This window comes from Anser brachyrhynchus (genome assembly GCF_964034855.1).
Source record: "Anser brachyrhynchus genome assembly, chromosome: 2".
NCBI lineage: Eukaryota > Metazoa > Chordata > Aves > Anseriformes > Anatidae > Anser > Anser brachyrhynchus.
Window position 1 is genome coordinate 27,001,296 of NC_137695.1, and position 23,691 is coordinate 27,024,986.

Genomic DNA, 23,691 nt, shown 5'->3' on the forward strand with positions numbered 1-23,691 from the left:
GATCGGCCGCAGCATCTTGAAAAGCAAAAGCAACATTTATTTTTGCTTCTCGCACCTTTTTGATGTGGACAACGTGCTGAAAGCCGTACGGAGTTTTAATCAGTCCCCAGAAAGCCGTAAGGCTCATCCGCCCGGGTTTGTTCTGGCAGCCGAGGCGCAGCCCTGCCAGGCACGAGGCCGGTGGGAGATCCTCCGCACCGGGCCGCCGGTTGGCTCCCACCTTCCATCTCTTCAGTGACCTTAAGGCTCTTAATCTGGGATACTATCTCACTGAATAAACCAGTGGAGGAGGAAAAAACCAAACCAAAACACAACACGACACGACCGATTGTCAAAGATTCTGATAAATAAGCCCAAATCAGTGCCGGTGCAGGTTCTTTAGCATGCTAATTCCTGCTTATACCAGCTCTACCTGCAAATAAGGCCCTAAACAAACTGTTTCTACTACAAGGGGAGGGTAATTATACTGACAAAGGCACCTCTGTGTCGGGTTGGGCACAAGGAGCCGGCAGGTCTGGGAGGCGCAGGCTTAACCTAGTCTCCTGCAGTGAATGCACATTGTCTAGTGCAGGGGGAAAAATGCCAGACTGGGGGGACCCAGCAGCATTCAAGACAACAGTGGTGCACCTTGTCTGAGAGGGTTATTTAATGCTCCTGGCACCTGTACTTACAGCCACCCCCTCTTTTTCTCCTTTACAGGTTTAGAATTTATTTGGCATGTATAATTGTTATTTTGATCCTATAGCTACAAACAATAGGCAGCATGTCATTTCTTGATCATTTTGCATTCTTCTTGGGTTTTACTACCGAGTTAACCCTTTGGAACCGGAGCTGTGACAGCACCTAACAGGTTTTGTAGCAGTCAGACAAATATTACTGGCATTTGCTTTCAAGGGCTGTAATTTTTTCTACTGTAAAATGACATTGCCTTAAAAGCCGCTGTAGGTTTTTATTCACACGCGTTTACTCCAACCACCACGCAAAACTGATCTAGCACATCAAGTTGGGGGAATAAAGCACTGACTTCTGATGCTGTGCCAGCAATTCAGCTTCACTTTGCAGACAAACATTGTAACACCTAGGTGGAAGGGCTTTTTTTTGGAAATAAACTTTCTGAACAGCAGGTTCTCACGTATGAGACCACAGTCACAAACGAGCGTGCTGGATGCAAATTAATATAATTCAAAACTTTTTCTGCTCCGTTTCATATGTTCATTGTCTTGCTGCAAACCCACAACTTGAAGAGGCGAAATACCTCAGCTGTTATCGAAAGCTGCCAGGTGGGAGCTTGGTACACATCCTGTCAACTGAGATTACACTTTCCAGGTCAACACACCAGAAAGCCCGTTTATGAAGTTGTCAAAAAAAACATTGAAGAACAGACTATTGGAAGCTTTTCTCGCTCTTTCTGGAAATGCAAGTGCTGTTGGCAGTAACAGACCAGGCATGAATCTGAGCTAAATACCTTCTAGGAATTGTAATCACAAACATTACCACAACCGATGTATCATTTCTTCACAGAACCTTTCATTACCATATTATTTCCCATCTTCTTGGGATCATGGAATAACTTCGTTGCACAAAATTAGGGAGCGTCACATTATCCAGAATGATTATTTGCAAAAGGAGTAATAATTTATTGCAAAATTAATGTTAAATATTTTTTATATATGTTCATATGATGTACAAAATAAGTAGGTATACTCACAGTGACAGCATTGAACAGTACATGAACATTTTAAAGATGTCTTTGCAAACCACTATGCTATAAATTCAACTGACTTTAATAGGACTTGAAGCATATTGCTGTGAAAGATAGGCAAAAAACAGATTACCTGATCTTGTACAATCACTTCAATATTCTATTGTGATCAGAAATTACATGAAATCTATTAAAAATAGTGAAAACCTGAAATGTATCCTTTCTCACTTCTGCCAACATAAATGGTGTTTTGCGTTAGGTTAAATGATATTTTCCCTGACTGGGATATTCTGTCTTTATATTTTTAAGAATAGCTGTCATCTACGGAACATCTGCAGCTAAAGAAGAATTTACCACCCATACGCTTCCATGCCCTGGTGCTTTCACAGCAACAATTACTGGCAGAAATAAGACAAATAGAGGCAACAAATTCCTTCTGCAAAAGTGCTGCAATGTGCTCCCCAAAGGAGCAGCTGGGTTTTAATAAGTACAATGGCCTAAAATTGTATTTACACAAGCAGTTCTGAATTTTAGACAAAGGTAGAAAAAAAAATATTTGCTTTCTAGCTTTAAAGAACTACAGGGGTTCAAGCCAGCAGTGGGCCTAATGAGCTGTATGTATCAAGTCTTCTTTCTGCTGGAATTAATTTTATTTCAAAGCTGCATATCATTACGGAACTGCTAGTATCTTAACACCCAGTGAAGGTGGTGTGAATCTGGAGGAGGCTTCGATTTTAAATTGTATTTATGATGATGGACAATTAAATTACAGGAAAAAAAATCTAGTCGTCTTTAGTTATTTGGTGGGGAAGGAAGAGAAGGAGAGGAGATCGAAATGATCTGACCTGGACCTCTGTGCACCATGATAGCATTTTCCCTCCAAACAAAAATGTTGAGGGTTACAAAGGAACATGAAGATAATACTGGTCTTCAAGGATAACCTCCTGAAAGCACAAGGATGGTCCGTTCTGCTGTGCAGAAAGCTGAGCATGTCAGGCCAGCATGGATGGACAGGGAACTCATGAGCGAGCTCCAATGCTGAAAGGAAAAAGGAAGCAGAGGTTGGGACAAGCTATCCAGGAGAGAGGCAGAAACACTGCTTGGGTGTGCAGCAATGGAGTCAGCAAAGCCAAGAGTCAGCTGGAGCTGGATCTAGTGAGATATGCCAAGAGAGAGTAAAAGGGCCTCCTGTAAGCACATCAGCAGCGGAAGGACAACCAAGGAAATTATGAGGCTGTTGCTCAATGGGGCAAGAAACACAGAGACAAAGAACATGAAAAAGGGAGAGAAATTACTTCTTTGCCTTGCTTTTTACTAGTAAAATCTGCACTCAGGCTTCTCAGTTACACGAGCCTGCTAGAAAAGCCTGCAGGAGCACGGCATTACCTCCAGTAGGCAGAGCACTTAAGCCATCTGCACATGCACAGTCCGTGAGGCCAGCTGAGACACCTCCAGTGGTGCTGTGATAGCTGGCTGACGGCACAGGGAGTCTGCTATCACTGCCAAAAGGTCGAGTCAGTCAAGGGGGCTGGATGACTGAAAAAAAAAGACAAACATCACGCCCACCCTGAAGAAGAGCAAGAAGGAAGATCTGGGAAACCACAAGCTGTTTGGACACAGCTCAGTCCCTGGGAGATTTACAAAGCAAATCCTCCTGGAAGCTGTCCCCAAGCACGTGAAGGGCGAGGGAGATGTTGGGAACATCCAGTATGGGTGTACCAAACCGTGACTGAACAACCTGGCTGCCAGACCTGGGGATAAGGGGGCAGCAATGGATGTTGTATACCGTGACTGTAGGCAAGGCTTTTGAGATGATCTTCCATAGTATCTTCGTAGCTACACTGGTGGAACATGGGCTGCACTCTCAGCAGATTACCGGATGATACTGAATTTGGAGGAGTAGCTAGTGTGCCGTAGGGCAAGGCTGCTGTGCAGAGGGACCTTCACAGCACGGAGAGATGGGCTGACGAAAACATCATGAAGTTCAAAACAGTAAATGCAAAGTCCTGCATCTGAACTGAAAAAGCCCCAGGCAGCAGGACAGGCTGGGGCTGAGTAGCCAGAAAGCAAATTTGCAGCAGAAGTCCTGGGGGTGCTGGTGGACAAGTTAAGCATGAGTAAGCAATGCCTCTTTGCAGTAAAGACAGCCACACCCTGGGCTGTATTAGCAAGGGTGCAAGGGAAGTGATGGTCCCCTTCCACTCAGCACTGGTGAGACTGGAGTCCAGTAGCCAGTTCTGGGCTCCCCAGTACAGTAAAGACATTGCCACGCTGCCACCAAGGCGCTCAGGTAGCCCGTGGCACATCAGGAGAGGCTGAGGGAACTCTGCCCAGCTCTGAGAAGAGCAGGGCAGAGGGGAGACACCTTACTGCTTTCTTCACCCACCTAAAAGGAGGGTGCAGGGAAGACCCCTCCTGTTGGAAAGTTTTGTTGTTGTTGTTTAAAAACATGAACGTGGACAAACACCGAGTCACGCTGCCCGGATGAACTCCAGACCAGCTTTCAACACAAAGTGCTCCAACATCGTCTGCAAGTCCAGCCGTGCACAGAGCAGAGATCACAGCAGAGCACTTCCATGAGTTGTTCTGTGCCATCAGCATGGCAGAGCACGATGTTAACACACCAATGAATGGCCCCAAAGAATATTAATCTCCCTAATGCAGGGGGCCACCAAAACTGTGTGATCCAGCTTCCCACTGATCACCAACTGGCTCTGCACTTGGACTAGAAAACTGGGATAATTACGACCATAATCAATACAAGATTCACTCAGCTGGATGCAAAAAAGGTTGACATAACATTTCCTTTGTTAATTTGTTGACACGTAACACAAGATTTATTTGTCTGTGCATTAGTTTTCTCCGTTAACGGACAACAGGAACACTGAAATTACCTGTATCGGGGTGCGTGGAAGTTTTTTATTTTAAAATCTACAAAAAGCGTTTCATGGTTAGAAATTAATGCAAAATAAACTAATTCAAACAACAAGCGGTAGGTCTTGTTAAGACACGCAGGCATTTGCCTTGTGAAGCTAGGACTGACGTACAGTCAGTCCTTCTGGCTGCAGGTATAATTAATGGCAGTACATTCTTCCCCGCTGACTACTATACCGGACTCACAGATTTTCACCCAAATTTTAGCAGAAAAGTTTCTTAGGAACTAAGCAGAGCATGCCGGATTGATCTGTTGTGGTCAGAACAGCTTGCAAGTTGATTTATTGGGAACTGGGAAAACAGAACCGTAATGCAGTCCCTGCAGTGTGGTAAGTGAAACAGCACCAAAGCACAGAGAGAACCAGAAGAGCCAGTGTGCCACGGACTGGGTGACCATTCCTGATTTAAGAGCTTTGTAACTTATCAACACAGAAGTAAACTTGCATTGACAAGCAGTGGAAATGCTTCTGCTCTGCTGTGAGCTGATGGACTGACTGGTAATGTTCTCGGTCATCACAGAAATACAAATGCTTGAAAATACCCATGCTTCTATTTTGAAAAAATATCATTATGGTAATATTAGTTTCAACATAACATCACAACTTCTGGAGTCCACCTTTCTATTAAAAATGTGATATCTCCCCATTTATTTAATCTCTCTAGCAAGTCCATTTTCTCCACTGGTAGCAGTACAGAAAATCAGTGATGTTTGCTCTCTGTGGATTTCACCAGACACCTGCTAGTCTGAGGGAATCCCTTTCCATCCCCTCTCACAGCGAGACCTCTAGGGAGGTTCTGCAAGCAACAGGGGATGGTGTCTCTGCACAGCTTCTCGTACCATCCCATCCCATGGCCTCCTCTAGACAGTGGTTCACCTTTTCCTGTAGTGCCATCAGACCCGAAGCTAGAATGGAAACTTCACCTCGTGTAGTGTAGGACACAGCACTATGGGCACTTGCTAATGGCCATTCGGGGGTTGGAACCAGGTATCTTTAAGGTCCCTTCCGACCCGAGCCGTTCTACTAACCCAGTCATCAGAAGCGAGTTATTTGGCTGGTCACTTTCTCATGTTCAGATACTGAGCAGTGGTGGAAACCACTGCAGAAAACTGCAGTCAGCCCTTCTTAGAGCCGTTTTACAAGAGTTCCTAACAGGTCAAACAGAGAAGAGGGAACATTATGCTCTTGAACCTGATAGAAAGCTGATAGAACAGTTAATTTTTGTTGGGTTTACTTTCTCTGGGCCACAAAAGAAAGAAAGAAAAAAAATCAGAATTATTCAGAAAATATTTCATACCAAACAGAAAAAAAATGAAAAAAAAATATATTGACTACAAAATGAAATATTACATTTAAATTTTGGATTGCTAAACTTTTTTTTTAAATAATTAAAAAAAACACTTCAAACAAACAACAGAAAAAAATCCTGAGAAGTCTAGAATTTTGCTTTCACTTGCAAAATTAAGTGAATCAGTTGGTCCTTAATCATCACTAGCACACAACAGTGTTTAAACATCTGGAATATTTGCATGAAGGCCCATCAAGCCTATAACTTCAAGATTCATAAACAAAAATATTTTCTAAATTAAGTATTTGTTTTTGTTCTTCTGCAGTAGCACGTATACACCACTATTTAGTTCTACTAAAATAAATACATTTGGGGCATCAGATATATCTTTACAAGGATACAAAAAACAAAGCTAAACCAAAGTCTTAAGATGCAAATGAAAGTCCTGCTCACGTTAAGAGTGAACAGCATGAAAAGTGCTGAGGTAGACACAAAATCCTCATTTCTGTTTTATAGTTTTACAGCTAATTTGACTAGTTAAGAGTACAACCATTCCAAATTTATCAAGATAGTTCAGTTCTCTTCAGTACAGTATTTATTATTGATGTTCAACTGGTCAATGCAGTCACTGAATTAATTCGCAAGAAGCACCAGCCACACAGATAGCACCTTCCAGATCTAGATTAGGCTGAAATTCAGTTTAGACCACTGATGCCTCTGGGCAGTGTTTTCTGGGGCTGGCGACTTACACGCGATGCAATGAGGTATTAATCCCTGCCTGGCCTCACCAACGCTGACAGCTGCAGCACAAGCATTCAGATAAATAATGCCGATGCATCTAACACCGCTGCTTCCAAAAGCACCTCGAGGCACTGTAAAGCTTCTCTGACGCAGAACGACGAGTTCCCCATGCTGTGAGGCCACTCTCCTCTCTCCGTGTGGACAGACCATTGTGAGGAGCTGCACAGCAAGTCCATCCGTACTGAAAGTAAACTAAGCTGTACGGGGGAAGGAGGAACAGACTTCAGTTTTAATTAATTTCCCATTCCAGATTATTACGTGGCTGCACCAATATTCGCAGTGGTATAAGGAAAGGATGGCAGATAGGACTGCTTTTTTTTTATTTTTTGGCTCCAGTGCCAAAATATTTGGTGAATGACAGCACAAACGTGCCCAACAGCAGAGCTAGCAGTGACTAAGGGTGCACTCAAACACGAGCTTTGTGATGTGGGCCGTGCTCTGTTGGGTGGATGACTGACTGCCAGGTCAAGTTTTCTGGTTTTGTCAAATCTGTCCGGTGTTTGCGGGCAACGAATTCAAATTGGACTTACAAAAGGACACGAATACAAGGAGAGGGTCGGGGAGAGAAAAGAAAAGGGGCAGAGAGAGAGAAACAAAGACAGCAGAAGAGTAAAAACAAAACAAAACCCCTTCTGTGGCTCTTTTTGTGGAGATAAATGGACTTAATGAATGAGCCAATGAAACCACGTAGCTTGCGATTAAACAACACTGCCTGTCTTAATGCAAAGTAGTGATGTAACAGCTCATGTTCACGTGTATTCCTTACAAATATTCCCAAAGTATATACACTAGAAAACACAAATAAGCCATAACATCTCAGGTAGTATTATTTAAAAATGGAAAAAACACAGCAAACACTGTTGAACAACTAATAGCACGTATTCAGGAGAAAAAAAAAAAGTAGAAATGCTACCTTGAGTCAACTTGCTTGTCATTCCTTCCCATTTTGTGTTTTATATTTACTAGTTCATGTAAAAGTCAGTAGCTGCCTCCATTCCTACACAGCCTCAGGGATGCAGGCTGTTTACCATATCCATGTTTTCAGTTGTAAATGTTGACCTGATCGACGCGGTAATGTCATTTACTAGGAGTTTACACAATGGCATCAGCTTCAGTAAAACACCCAAAAAATTAGCAAGTCGATTTAAAGGGAAAAACAACTCCCCATTAAATCCTATTCAGACCTGCTACTTCTCTCCAGGCCAAAACATACATACATCTACTCCCGGGCAGGCTTCCTCTTTGTAATGTTAAAAGAACAATTTAAAAGGATTGTAAGCTTAAAAATGTGGATGAAATTTAAATATTGTGGAGGAGGGGGATGGGGCTCATTTGTTGTTTTTGAAGCATCTTCAGTTTACAGTTGCACTGCTGTAAATAAGAAACAGAGGAATCCTACCCACTGAACTAGTAACACTGGGACAAAGAGTCAGTGTGAAAGCTTTCTCCTGTAGAATAAGCTGTGAAATCATAAGAAACACCACATGATGCTCTGCAGTGTACGGCATTCATTACGATTTTTGTTTCAATACCTAGTGTAATGGCTATCTCAAAGTATTCCAGGACCTTCCATACCCCTCCGTATCTTGTCTACTTCATCTAAAAGGGGAAGGCAGTATGTTTGCCCTTTAAATTATACACCCAAGCATACATCCTGTTGGAATCTACAAAAGATGTTTTTAATCCTGCTGTAGTCTGTGTGTGTGCATGTGTGTTTATCAGTCTAACATTAAACCTAACTTTATTTTCATGTATTTACGAGTATATTTATATATATGTATGGATGATAATGGAGAGAGCAGAAGCATAGGGCACATTCATTAAAGCAGCTTTTCCCAGGATTATTTGCTACGAAGTTCTTCTAAACTAGTAAGAGGAAGCTTGCTTTAGGAGTTTACTTTTACGCTGGGCTCCCACTGTCTGTATTTCCTCACTCCTCATTGTGCTGTAATTAATTCCCATCACCAGATTAACAATGACATCTGGGAAAGCTGCTGAATCAAACACAGAAAAGCAAAAGCATCGCTCCACAACTGTAAGCTCTATATCATGAAAGCAGATGAAAATAAGTCTATTTTTACACCAGGCAGAACATCAGGAATCATAAATTAATCCTCAATGAACAATACTTACAGCCAGATCTGCTGAAATGATAAAAGGAATTTTTAGCCAGATTCAAAAGAACCACATACTTAAAAACACAAGACAGTTTCTTCTATGAAAAATAAAGATACAATATCACATAACAAAGAATTCAAAAGAAGTACAATTATGTTCATTCATTAAAGTTTGAGGGAGCACTGAAGTGATTCTCTGGTTTGAAATATTCATGATTGGCTTTTAATTTATGTATAAATAAAAAGGTACCTTGTAGAGACCAAAGAAGCCCAAGTCCCGTAGTACAGTAAGGGCACTGACTCGTGGACCAGTAGTAATTTCTCCAGCTACCTGTAATCGAATCTTGACAATTTCTAGTGGATTGGTAAAAATCACTTGAGAACCTCCAGCCTGAAATTAAAAGTAGAAGGCAGTATGTTAACTCATTAAATTATATGCAACATAATGTCTCGATACATTCAAGGGAAGGTATTTTTAATCCTGCTGCAATCAGTTGAGTTATTAGCAGACGTGAGTTTTAATATTAGCTAACAAAACTGCAGCTCCCAAGGCAAGAAACCTACCCCACAGGAGATGAATGGTCAGAAAACAGCGAGGAAGCAGGTCAGCCACTGCAGGACACTGCAGTACATCAAACAAAAGCTAGCTCAATTCTTGCTGCAAGGATATATTCACAAACACCAATTTATTCAATACTGACAAGCCAAGAACATTGTAAAGTGAGTAATGAAGCAAAAGAAAGAATTAGTAACTAAGGAGAGAAATTGAGATGAACCTGTCAGTACTTAGAAAGTGAAAACATACTATTGAAGAGTAAAAGTCTGGCAGAAGCTTTTCCAATTTTGGCATGAATTCATAAAACAAAGCACACAGGGATTCCAAAGACCAGAACTGCAGATAACTTTTCATTTTTTAAAATCCCAATGAAATACCACTTTCAGTGTCATTAAGTGCCGTTTGATTCAAGAATCCGAGCTCCACATCGTTATTTGTGCACCAAGAAAGAGAGAAGGTCTACAGACTGAAGGATTCCATTAATCACGAACTGTTAAATGTTTTTAAAGTGTCAGCCTCCGTTTGTTGGTAAGGTATCGTTCAACAGATCTTGAAAGTTGGTCGGATTTAAAACACAACGGTGGGATGCATTTTAGACTCTGAACTAGTTCTAGCAAAGTTCATTTCATTCACAATATACAACATAGAACATAACCTTTTTGCTACACCGACAGATCCCCAGCTAAAAATTTGAAACAAGAAAAAAAGGTTACATAACATAACCTAAGCGTAGTCAAAACTTCAAGCTCTGTCTGGCCAAAATTCATCAGTGTCCTTCTAATTTCTGTTAATTTCTTAATTATAAGGCCTAGCAGCTATGCTCTTTCTAGGTTCGGAAATCACAGAATATCCAAAGGGCAACCCCCACACTCCCCACAACAAAACTTTTTTTTTTTTCTAGAAGGTAACGACTAAAATAAAATAAATTCCATTTAAAAACACTACCATCGAGCCATGTCTAGTATGCGTACGGTATGCGCACATCTTTTTTAAATTATCCAAATGTTAAAAGAATTAATCACAGCTCAGATTAACTATCATTCAAAATAAAAAATAGGCACAGTAATATGGTTTAAATAATGTGCTGAAGAAATGGCAAATCGCACGAACAACTATTCTTGTCTACCACTTAGACTGAGCATACACGGTGTGGTTACAAATTAAAGTCTTTACATAACCCCCAAAATATCCCAAATGTTTCCTATTTTGACCAGAAAAAGCATGCTCTTGTGTAACTCAACTGGTTTTGACTTTCAAATTGGCATAATTTAATTTAACTGCATTTACCAAACCAGAATCCTGGTACATATAAAATTGCTATTCTTATTGCCATCAGAAATTAGAATGATAAATTATTTGGCACATACGCTGACTTCAGTTTTGCACTTAAAACATATTAAGTAAGCACTCAAAACAAAAAAATGAGACAGTTTCTTTTACTTGCCTACTCATCTTGCAAAGTCTCAAAATCAAAAAAAAATCTTGGAAAGGTCTTTCTGGTGAATTTTAAATTCCTACATAATAAACAGTACGGTCTATGTATTACAAATATTAAGTGTTCCCACATGCCATCACACATTTTTTTTATTCCTAAAAGGATAATATCCCAATTGCAAGGTGCTAATATTCATTTGCGAATTTGCTACACCACAGCCATCCTCTAAAATACACTATTTAACAATTCGTATCAACTGATCTACGTTAGCACAAATAAACTGCTTTCTCTCAGTGTGATTCTTGCAGTTCATTGTGCACGACTCCACATGAAGTGTTTCTTTAATATTCACTATGGGAAAACCATATCAAAACTCAAAAGATTACAATAAAATTAAGTTTAATTTATGATTATTAATGCACCAAAATGTTGAGTAATTTAAAAATCTATAAAATGTTTCTAAGCGAATGCCATATTTAGAGAAAGGAAACAGAAACATACCTGATTTTAAAGGAGAATAAAGGCAAATAATTTCTGAATTTTAACGAATGGGAAGTGTTTAAAGTGCTGGCACACACCAATGTTTGTGTTTGCATGTCCAACCTGGCTGCGGTGGTACTTGGAGCATTCCATGTTTGTGGCTCTGGCTAAATCACACAAGCCTTTCTCTGTTTCAGCTTGCCGTTTGGAAAATGGGGATGCTATTACTTACCCACCTCATACAAGCAGGCTCACTGTATTCAAATTTTTAAAGCACTGAGACCCGTATGCACCAGCCATTACCAAAAACACTAACAAAACAGATGTGAGGACTACCGGTTTCATTGCCCACAAAGGACAGCTAACGAAAGACACTGGAAATTTCCAATGAACCCTTTCTACAAAACCGTCTGGGTACTAGCCCAGAACACTGCACAACCTTTGTCATCCTCGGAATTTGACCAGAGGTATACTCCAAAAATCAAATGATGAGTAATTGAAAGCGATGAGGCAGACAACACCCGACAGAAGGTCTCGGTAGGAGGGTTTCTGCCACCTGCCTACTTTGCGATGGAGACGAAGGCTGGTTTGCCATCAGCCGGCGCACAGGCAGTCCCAATGCTAACAGGGACAGTTGCCTGGTGGGGAGCTTTTATCACCCTGTTATTTAACCGTCTATGCTGGTAACTGCAGATCCTTACTCTCAAAAGGGAGCGGAAGCAAACTGGAGATGGCTACTATACTCTCTAATGAAATGATTTCTTGCTTGTCTAGTACTGGTAACTCCTATTGTGTTATTCATCATCATAGTATGCAAGTGTCTCTCTCATAAATATTAATGGCTATTTCCTCCCGGTGCTCCTGTGAGGAAAGTACAATGACTCCAGTTTTACAAGCAGGGGATTTAAGGTAAGGAGGTTAATTGTATGCCCAGTGTGTGTGTCCCCCTAGGTTGACTAGTAACAGTCTCCAGATACCCTGATCTCCAGATCAGTAGCTTGAATCACAATAGCATTGTTTCTCTCTTCCGTCTGAGTTTTTACTTAGTGAATGCAATGAAGGAAATCTCATTCATCTATTTTTTTTTTCAGTCTCTTCAAGGTACTGGCATAAACTGTTGTGGAGAAAACAGACAAAACATAAGCAACATGTCTTATCATACTGCTCATTTTATTTGGTGAAAAGTTTAACTTTTTATTTGGTAACTTCTGCAGTTAAAAGTTTATCTCCTCATTTTAAACTTTTAAAGTACACTCCCAAAGGTAAGAACTGGGATACTATTTTCTTGGCCAGAATAAACACAGTTTAAAGCTCAGGTTGCTCAAGCTTAATGATTTCTCCATTAAACGTCACAAAAATCATTCTGGGATAACTTTTATTAAATGTTTGATATAGATAGCTCCCAGTAACACCAGTTTTTCTAGACTGAAGTTACAAACTTGAATACCCCCAACTACGAATTCCTTATCACCTCTTCCATTTTTTTCCATTTTCTAAAGAAACAAACGATCCAATTGGAAAAGCAAATCCATTGCTTTTCAGTTATTATCATGTGATTAAACAAAAACTACAATTTTGGCTTATTTACGGGAGCGAATACCTAGAGCTAGTGCATAATTATCTGAAGGGGCCCACAAAGGGCCCATATTATTCAGAAAGAATTTAACATTTGACCTGATCACAAGCAGTTATGGTCTTGTTTGATGTAAAGCAAGAAAATGAAAGGGATATACCTCCATCATCCTCAACCTGAAACACACATTACTAGAAATCTGCATGCCTACAAAATGTTCAGTGTGTTTTAAGACACGGACAGCTACTATGCATCCATACATATGTGAAGGTTTATAAATATTTTTTTTTCACTTTTGCAGTTCTTTAACTCTGTACTTGGTATGATATCACCCAACACCTCTCGATGGCAGTATAGCCTCGTACAGTAATGCTACTATCTATCACATTCCTCCTTCTACTTTCCTACTCCACAGAACAGAAAGGAGAAGTAGGAATAGTTTTGTTGCTTTATTTTTTTTGTCCATGGGGAAATACAGTCCACCCTGTACTGAAAAAATAATAATAAAAAGTTTAATAATGACCAGATTAACAACACCCCAGTTTTAAGAAGTCAGAATGCTTTCTACTCCTTCACATGTCCAAATCACCTTGTAATAAATTTTATTGGTAAATAAACAGATTTTCACCTGCTTCATTACACTAAGACAAGAAATTTCCATTCTTGTTCATGTAACTGCATTTTGTGTCCCTGTGAGTCTAGATAAGAAATCAATACACCAGATCTAACCCTCCTGAAGCTTTCAAATCTCCATCTGAAAGCTTCAATGTAGGTTCTGAAAATAACACAACTTGCAATTCAGGAAGGAAATTCTGTTTTCCATCCCAGAAGAATGTACTAGGTTCTTTTCCTTTCATTGCTATTGATCATTAACTCTTCTAGCACATCAAATTAACCTTATTTACTACTTTGAGCCATAGCCTTTTTCTTGTTTTCAGCTAAGAGCATTTAGGGTCAGACTGGATCTTTCTTCTTTATCCAAATTGTCACATACCATCTTTTAACATTTATGGATGAAGAAAGGATTACTACTGCTATGAGAGTGTTAATATTTCCAACAATATCACCCAAGGATGGCAATTATGGCAATTAATGGCAACCATTAAAACACATAAGCAACGTATTATACAACTAACCTCTTGAAAAGAAATTGTCTGAAATGTCTTGCTTACCTATTGGATTTACAAGACGACAGACTGGTGCAAGTTCCAAACTTTCTAGACAGCTATTTATCATATCCAGTCATATGGAATATCACGCTCAGTTCCAGGCCTTTCCTCCTTGCCGCCTGCCCGATGCAACTTGTTTTCTCGTGCAGTTGCTAGCATACATTAATCCTAATTAAAGTCAAGGTTCCTAAAGTACTGAGCATTGTACAGGCACAAAATTAAGATTGTTCCATCATAAAAAAATAAATAAATCTAAATTAAAAAGGCACTCAAGAGATTCAAGAATCACCATCCTCATTGCACAACCAAGGGCAACGGTACTAAAAATAAACAATCCTAAACGATTTATCACAAAATCACTAACTCTAAGGCTTAGAAGGGAGATTTACAGAGTGCCATTGCAGTGCTCCAAACTACCTGTAAAGGTCTTGGTGTTTATGTATCAAAAAGATACCAAACACATCAGATGAATTGTGTTGAGCTGCTGCACAGGTGATTTCACTATGGACTTGCCTGCTACCAGAAAAGCCACTGAGTAACAGACATCTGTCCAAAGTGACTGTTTTTCTTATATATTTCAAAGGTGAAAACCTTAATTATGTGGCACTCTGTGTCAAAGGTAAATCATACTGGGTTCTCAAAAGGTTGGTTCTGCGTTACCTTTTTTCAGATAAAGCCAGGCTACAAAAATCCAGACAAGCCATCCTGTGCTATTTTGTGTGCTCTCATCTGTGGTCCCATCTATACAGAATTCTGATAATGCTCTTTAGCAATGGGAGTTCATATAGTAAATACCTTTTCTTCAGACCACGAGGAGATTTCCTGAGCCCTCAATCATCTGCTTTTCACTACCCCAACCAGGCTAGCACAGAAACAGCTTTCATGCTGCTCAGGCAGAACTGTGTTTTTCCCCAGCTAATCTTTCTTGTCTTCCGAGGACAGACTGCTCTTGGTCTGGCAGAGGTTTTAGTTTGGGCAGCACAAACAGCGAACACTGCTATAATCACGAACTCCTGTTAATGTCCACATGTACATAAAACGTAAAGCAAGCCCCTTCAAACATTCCCGTAAACGTGCTCATAAATAGAATTGTAATTAGCCTGAAAAGAAGAACATTCCTGCTACTGCTTCGTACAGATTTGCAAGACTCAGATACAAGTTGTGACAACTTCCCTACAGTAGTTTATTAATAACCTGGCTAAACAGAAACAAACAAGAGTATGGTTTGTTTATAAGCATTGACCAGCTCCGCCATGGGAAAATAATTTAAAATTGTGGATTTGATATTTTCTCCGTTATAGGTAATTCAGTTCTCAGAAGCCCAGCCAAAAAAAATCAAAGTGGAGCCTTCTTGATTGGCATTATAAAAGCAATTAAGCTACAGACCTGTCAAATATGTTAACATTTGGCTCTGTCTGCTCTACTTGTCTATTTTGACTAGTTGTGGAATCGTTTAATGATTTACAGACCTTTCAAGTCTTAAGGCATGGTAGCTGTATTAAAACTGTGACCCATTATTTCTTGGTCACATCATAAATTACTGTGACATCATAAATATCTTCCTTTTTCTCTTAGAAAGCTAGATTTTAATTCCTGATTTGAGCTTGAGGTTTTGCTTTCTTTTTTTTTTATTACTATTTTTGAACTTGTACTGGTAAACACTACGATATTTTACTGCCTGTAAAAGAAGTAGTAACAGGAGAAAGGGATGGGTAATAAAATATAATTGTCAAAACAATTATGTTTTAAGCTATAATGCATCTTCATATAAACTTTTTCAGTCAATATTTCTAATAAAATCGTAAAAAAGAAAAAGAATGGAAAGAATATGAGGTATGCTTGCTGGAAAAAAAAAAGGGCTTTTTAATAGTTCAGAACTGCTCTATAATAAGAAATATATCAGCCTACATCTATGCACCCTTTCTTGTTTTACAGTTTGTAAAAATTCCACCCCTAATCTGCGTCTCTCTCTTTTTTCTTTTTTTTTTTTCCCTTAGGAAGAAAGTCAGTGAAAAAGAAGAGAAGAGAGGAAGGAAAGGGGGAAAATACATCTAATTTGTTATGGGAAAATACACTTAGAAAAAAATTAAAATTGAATGAACTAATCTAAAAGGAAAATTCAAAATAGAGTGATATCATGTTCTGCATAACTTCTTAACGTATTCAGGAAAGTCCAGTTTAAACAGGTATGACCGGGTGAAAGATGCAGCGAACTATTTTTTAAAACATCCAAACCTGCAAGGAAATGTGGGGTGAGGTCAAAGAAAAGCAGGAACCCTACACCAGGAACTTCCCCACCCTTTGGTACAACCTCTGGGAAGGGCTATCATGTTACCGTATGTTGCCTTCCCAAACTTTACTGTAAGGCTTTAAAATAAGATTAGTTGAAAATTTATCCCAGACAATTAAAACAAAGCAGTGTTGAAACACAATGGGTTTGCAAACGTGAAGTTAAATTTAAGTCCGTATCAAGCTGCTCTTTTTTGTATCAGTTTAAAATTACTTAGAACCAGTATGCTGAAAATAACTACAATTAGTGGTTCAGAGAAGAAAACTATACTTTAAAATATCTAATTAATTACAGTATATTCTGTTACATTGTATTAATTAAATTAAATATAGTTTAAATCTGATTTATTTAACAAAATCAATTATCTGCAGTAAATACTCTTATTTTCATCAAGAACAAAGAAAGTATTAGGAGCCTTTTCTTAAACAAGAAATGTGACTGTTGGGCTTTTATACGTGTATGTAGAACTGCTCTTTAAAGCAATGGAAGTTACAGTCCCTGGCTACAGGGAGAATAGACATCTTACAATAAATCGGTTAAGAGTGCAAGAAAAGAAATGTATGCCAGTTGCTTTCAAAGTTAATATGAGTAATTGTAAAGAAGACCATTATTACTTAAGTATCTCAATAAACTATACCAAGACTTTTCTGTGGTAAGAGTTGTTCATAATTTTTTTTTTCAGATATACACGCAGGGATTCCGCCCCTGCCTTCTTAATGCTCAGTTTCATTTTTATCCATAGCTCAGAATTCCTTGCCAAATAGATCAGAATTTTGCCAGATTTTGGTTTCTGAAAAATGAAAACAAGAATAACACCTTTAATATCATTTAGCCTCCGACTTAGAAATGTCTGAATTTTTCTAAGTTAGAGATCGAAGAAGTGTAGGAGTTGTAGCCCATCTCTCTACCTCAAATACAATGCAAAAGAGAAAATGCAGCTCAGATGTGGACTTATCTTTACTGCTCTCTGAAACATAAAATAAATGTTGTAAGTAGCTTAATAAAACTATTTGCACTGGACTGGTTATTTGGCACAATTCATCTGGAATTTCACATCATATTCCCTCATAAAAATTAATTCTGGACAGGATTTTGCACACTTTCTAGATGAACTCCATCTTAACCGTATCTAATTTTTATGTTCCATGGCAGAGTTGAGGTTGTCCAAGCAGGTCCAATATGTTTCAGCTTTATGATGATTACTATAAAGTCTCTAGAAATATGCCTAAAATTGTCTTGACAGCTTAAATAAAAGCAGATCTGTACGGGGTCTGTAATTGTACTGTGCTACATGATTTAAACTAGCTAATAGAGTGAGCACACACTGAGCAGCTGGGAAGGAAAAGACTGCGTGCACTTGGAAAGAGGAGGGAGAGCAGAAGGAAAGGTTACAAAGCAAAATGTTTCTCCCTTTTCTTGCAGAACATTAGGCCTCCAATTTACCTATATAATTGTATTGCTATAAGCAGACAAGTCCATGTATATTATATAGCTGTTTCTTTTCAGCCATGCTATAATACTTCTCCTGTTTTTCTTAATACTTTGTATTTTCTGATCGCTCTCTATTTTGAATCTTTGCATTTCTTCCACTGTTAATTCCAGAAACACAGTGTGTATTTTTCAATTAAATGTGAAACTGTTTCATATATTTAAGGAAATAAGCAAAATGATTGTCTCATCTCAAACCGTAGTGTTAACTAAGTAGCTAACATTTCAAAACCCCCAAAATAACCTTTATGACAATTTAACAGATAGTTTTAGTTGTTTAATATAACCCCACAATCGGAATAATAACCAGTGCTGTATCAAAAAATATCAGAGTATTTTTAAATGAAGCTTTTCAGTAATTAGGTTGAAAAGAGCAACTAAAGCAACTAAAATCAGTCGGAGTAGTTTTGTGGTTTTTTTTTAATATAAATTAAAGACCATTAAAAAAAGACTACAAGATTATCGCCACTGTAAATAAAGAGACTTTAGGTTGCACTTACAGCTTACCCAAACTCATCCTTTCACCTAAGAATCCCTGAAGGAAAGTTACAGCATCAGCAGAAATCAAACCTAACATTTTTTGCACTTTTTCATTCGAGGAGGTTAAGTCAGATTTGTCATTTAGAGGCTTAGCAGATCATAGCCCTACAGTATCATTACCCTACATCTTGGAACCGGAGCTTTTTACTGGTCTAATAATGGTAAGGGCTATATAGGATTCGCATGAGTGATAAGAGTCCTAAATACACAGGAGAGACCAGTGTTCATGGTGGGTGTCAGTCATCGTACAAATCTTTTCCTATATATTGACATAGGTAACAAATCCTGCAGTCACTAAGAAAAATTCTTACAGAGGAGATGGAGATTTTGAGCCAGTGATTAACATAACAACCCTCCTTAAGATTCTGTATAAAAATATCCAGGCTGTACTTTTAATTGTATTCTTGAGGGTCTCAAAAAAAAAAAAATTAAAGCCTCAACCTATCACTTTCATCTTCACATAATAAAAAGCTATGAAACAGGCTGTTAACTGAACTAAGTGCCACGAGGTCAGGGAGTAAAGGATCTTTCTATTTTCTTCTTTTCTTCTTCTTTTTTTTTTTTCAGGAGAGAAAACAGTTTACAAAACAGAAAAAGACTTGTTCAATGAAACAATCAGCTTTAGTTGCAAGTGCAAAAGTCAGCCATGTGTACTAATTCTCGGTAATTATGATGCAAAGAGCGCTCCTTAGGGACTTAAAAGTCAACCACTGGCAATGGTTGGGCGACCAGCAGAGTGGAGCTACTCAGGTGATACTGACCCCTTCAAAGCCCTTTATGTTACTAAACAGCCAAAACCATCCAAGTATCTGCTTGGTCCTCCTTTTCTTAAGTAACAATGCTATAACGTACTTACAGGACTGGAATTTAAACCTTTAAAACCTAGCATGAATCCCCCCGCAAAACCCTTGCTTAAGCGATGAGTGCACTCCGGGGAAATATAAGCACAGAAAAAGGAAAATTTAACATCTGTGTTTGTAACACAATCACAGCTGAGAACTGGATGTGGAGACTGGAAAGGTGATAGGGCAGGTTTCTTTTTAAAAAAGTCATCCTAGTTGGCTGCCCCTTTTTAGACTCCAACACATCATGCTCTCTTCTGTCTTCTTGCCTCCCACATAAGCGATTACTACATTTTGAAATGAGCTAAAATCCAAGGCTGAAAATTTTCAAAAGCATTCAACAGTGTCCTTACTGTTTCCATCGAAATCACAAGCTTCACGCTAACTTAAACTGGGACAAAAAGTTAGGCCAGTCCAATACTGAAAGCTTGAGGAAAAGGCCTGCCTTTGGCGTCTCACATTTTATGTATATATTTACACCACGAGAGAAAAATTCATCTCCTTTCCCCAAAACACTAGGCAGCACTTGTAATGACAGTCTCTGTTGCTAGTCTGAATTCAGTTTAAAATTACAAATAAATAAAATAAAACCACAGAGACCACCTGCAGAAGAGACAAGTTGCAACCTATCTGCCTGGCACCAGACTATGCCCTTCAGCGGGGCACTCCTGTTAAAAAGAAACCCGGGGCATCCTGCCACCGCACGTCTACTGCTAGAACCTTATGCAGCATCCCATGCTTAACGTGTATTTCAAATACCAAATATGACAAGCCAACGCTTACAGAATGTTTCAAATACATCTCAAGCCACCTATCTCTTCAAGCAGATCCCCAGTTTACAATGAACTACTGGCAAAAAGCTTGCTGCAGTACTCATGAATGACAGGTCTCTGTAAAGAGCGCTTTTTCTACCGCATTAAAAAAATTCTCAGCAGTCAGTAAAAACAAAAACTCTAGATCAAATGGCATTTTAAATGAAAATTTTGCTGAGTTTCTATGGCTGCTATGTTCATAAGATGTTTTATTAGTGTAAGGGGCAAATACTTTTTCCTCTGCAAGTACTTTATTGCATTTTTCCTTCATTTACAGCATGCGTTTTATTTAGGGCTTTAGAGACCCACATTCTTCTTCATCCCCCCCCTCCTTCTTTTTCTCCCCTGAATGCTCCTAAAGTTACAGAACAAGGGATCCTACCTGGCAGTCTACAACAGGTCAGTGATCAAACAGAGGGAGCAGTGAGACAGCAGCCAAATCCTGCCCCATCTCCTGAGAATTACAGAAAGCCGGGGCTTCTCAGCCTGCAACGTAATCAAGCCACTGCACCCTGAGGCTTAGATAACCGCAGCATGCTCTCCGCAAGCACACACGGAACAGATGTCTGCACCTACTGAGGTTAAGACACAAGCAGTTGTTTTTAAGTTGCTGCTCAATCTACGTTTTCAACACAGGTAGAAGCTGCTTGAAAATGTGACCTCATCTGTCTCATAACAACAGAAACAAAGATAGATTGAAAATATACCAACATTGCTCTGCCCCAGTGATCAAAGCCAGTTTAAATAAACAGTGTTCTTTATCTGCAAAGTGCACTGGTCTTTGAACAACTATTCATTTTACTCCAAGTATTTGCATTTGCTAGAACAAAATCAATACACCAGATAAAGTAAGCTGTAATGTGAACAGACAGAACTAGACCAAAATGTGAAGTATTATCATTTACCCAGTAATATACCAGTTGTTCATTAAGATACTACTCCATGCAAGGAAAACAATCTTAAAAACGTAGTGGGTTTTAAACACAGCCTACATTCAGGAATGCATTATGCACTGAGTTAACATTACACAGCCTACGTCTGCTACGAACTCAAAAGAAGCATGAGTAGTTTTTGCCATTTCAAAAAGCCAGTATCACTGCAAAAAGTGAAAATTAGTGGGCACAATAACACATCAAGAAAGAAGTGACGTGGCAGAGTGGGTGCCACAAAGTAGTAACTAATTATTAACTTCTGGAAAGGTTAGCATGAATCCTCTTTAGGCCATAAGCTACAGCCAGCATTCATAAAGACACATTCTTTATTAAGGAAACAAACTCTAAGCTGTGAGAATTATACAGCGCAGTTAAAAGGCACGATGCACAGAAACATTTACCCTTTCATCAAGAGCGGCTGGCCTATCTAGGAAAGAACTGAGATGCTCTAGCAGAGTCTGCTCTTGAACCGGATCTGTGGTTAAACAGAAGCCTTAGTCCACATAGTTAATCTTACACGCTGTACTTTCATGTATCTCATATGAAGGAAATTAAAGATACTTACACAGCCACCAGCAAGAATTTCTGCAGCCAGCGGGACAGAGCCATCTTTACTCATAAACTTATCTCTCACAAAATCATTAACCTTAAAAAACAAACATTTATGAAAGTTGATAAATTAAAAGGTTGGAGAAAACACTCATGAGCTGCAAATTTTGTGCAACTGAAAATGCAAATACAACCATGAAGCTACCAAGCTAACAGATATTAGATAAACCAAATGACATATTGCAAAGTTAGCTATGATTTTCTTTCCAACAAAGATTTTCAGCATTCAGTAATGAATGACTGGAAAAAAAAAAAAAAGGAAAGTCAGTAATTAAATAATATAATCACTATCTAAAAATTAATAATAAACTCATTTAAGATTTTAGAAACGTTCACTACATTTGGAAATTTAAGCATAAATCCAAATTAATATCAGAATGTTTAATAAGTTTTAATGCAATAGTAATAGTAATAGTAATTCCATTAACAACATTAAGTACCTTTCTGTTTTTAAAATGCATTCTACAAGTTTTTATGAATAACTAGTCATTGAGATTGGGATATAATGCAATTTTTACCAACATTTCACTACATGTTCAAATAATCTCCAGTAGTGCAAAAATTAAACATCAAACTACATAAAGAAGCAAAAACTAAAGCCCACAAAACCCAATAAATAGTTACTAAATTTTTGCTCAGGCCTGAACTATTTACAAATAGGATGATAAGATGAAGAAATTGAATAAGCTTGTTATATTTTGGAGCAAATCCAAACAGTAAGTTTTCAGTAAAATTCTTAAAATATACGTGTAAGTATGCGACTTGTGTGCCACCTGTAATGTTCGCAAGTGAGATATAAATAGTTGGTTTGTGCGTTTGTAATTAAGTTTCTATCAAGCAAAAATGATGGAATGCAGTGTACCATGTAGCTGACACATTAAGAATAAAAATCCTTAACATGCTAATTGTAATTAGACAGACTTTAAAATGTGGAGAAACGTGAAAATAATCCATTTGCAAACTTACGGTAAGTTTTATGGCCTTCTCTGGTGCTACTCCTAATAGCTGTGGTAACAGACCTGCAATGTGGAAAAGGAGAATTCAATGCATCAAGTAACTTGGTATTAACTAAACAAATCAACAAATGTATGTAGAGATCACCACCTAGAAACGGGCAATTTTTACAGCGATTTTGTGTTATTAGATTTAATGAGAGTACTTAAACATTCCATTTTGAGAACAAACTTTGTGCTACCACTTCAAGTCAGATTAACTTCCTACATACACCACAGTTACTTTAGCTTTTTTAAATCTGTGATATTAGCTCGCTTTACACTTAAACACCAATACAGATTTTGCCAACTCTGTTTCAGTACTTGTGTTACACTAACATTTATTTTCTGCATCTTCACACAAAAACGTCTGAAGACCTTCTAATGAATTTTTAAGATACAAGATGTATTTATTTTAAAACTCATGTATGCATTACCTTTTTCTGGCAAAAACAGTGGCATTAGATGGTAGGATCCAAGGGGAAAAGAATCAAAATAATGCAAAACATTCAAGCATGTATGACTGCATTCTTGAGCATTTTACCCAGTTAACTCACCAGTTCTTAAATTATGCTACTTTCTTCCCGGGTATGGAATTTCCTGTTTTATTTTGTTAGAAGTGATGCAGTATAAACTGGAAGTGGGAATCTGACTACTGGTTTCACTTGCCTGAAGTGAATAGACTGTATCTCGTTTGGGCGACACAACCTAAAAACATGCAGAGCTTACCAAATAAGCCTGGGGCTAGAATGGTGTTGTAAGCGTTCACAAGGATAATGAAATTAAGGCACCATTCAAATCACACAGGCTAGAATAGGCTGCTGGTGCAGCCCCCTTTGTTTTAGCAGCTCAGGCAGCACCTCTGGGTACTTTCTACAAAGTCTGACGTTTGCAGTTCTCCATGGTTTTCTTTTTGGAGAAAAAAAGACAACAATTAAGGTTCCACCTCTAAGAGCTCACTTGCTGAAAAGCATTTTCCCAAAAAGCTAAACATCAGAATAACAAAGAAAAATGAACGTGCACTGGACTAGCGTATTCTTCCATTCTGCTGCCATCTATCCACTTTACTGGTTAGTTTTCTTAATAAGAAAAAGATGGCAGAGAATAGCACCATTTGGGTTGTGGTAGCCAA

The 23,691-nt window shown here is 38.6% G+C and overlaps 1 protein-coding gene across 5 annotated transcripts in view; it reads right to left on the reverse strand.

The window, feature by feature from the left end:
- The window catches only part of SLC25A13 (solute carrier family 25 member 13), a 100,955-nt gene that overhangs the window by 8,737 nt on the left and 68,527 nt on the right, over window positions 1-23,691 (reverse strand). For all 5 annotated transcript variants that reach the window (XM_080582176.1, XM_080582178.1, XM_080582177.1 and 2 more), the window contains 3 exons: window positions 22,534-22,586; window positions 21,524-21,604; window positions 9,092-9,232 (listed from right to left, as the gene is read on the reverse strand). In XM_080582176.1, the coding sequence (XP_080438302.1) occupies window positions 9,092-9,232; window positions 21,524-21,604; window positions 22,534-22,586 (275 nt within the window). The remainder of the gene's footprint in view (window positions 1-9,091; window positions 9,233-21,523; window positions 21,605-22,533; window positions 22,587-23,691) is intronic.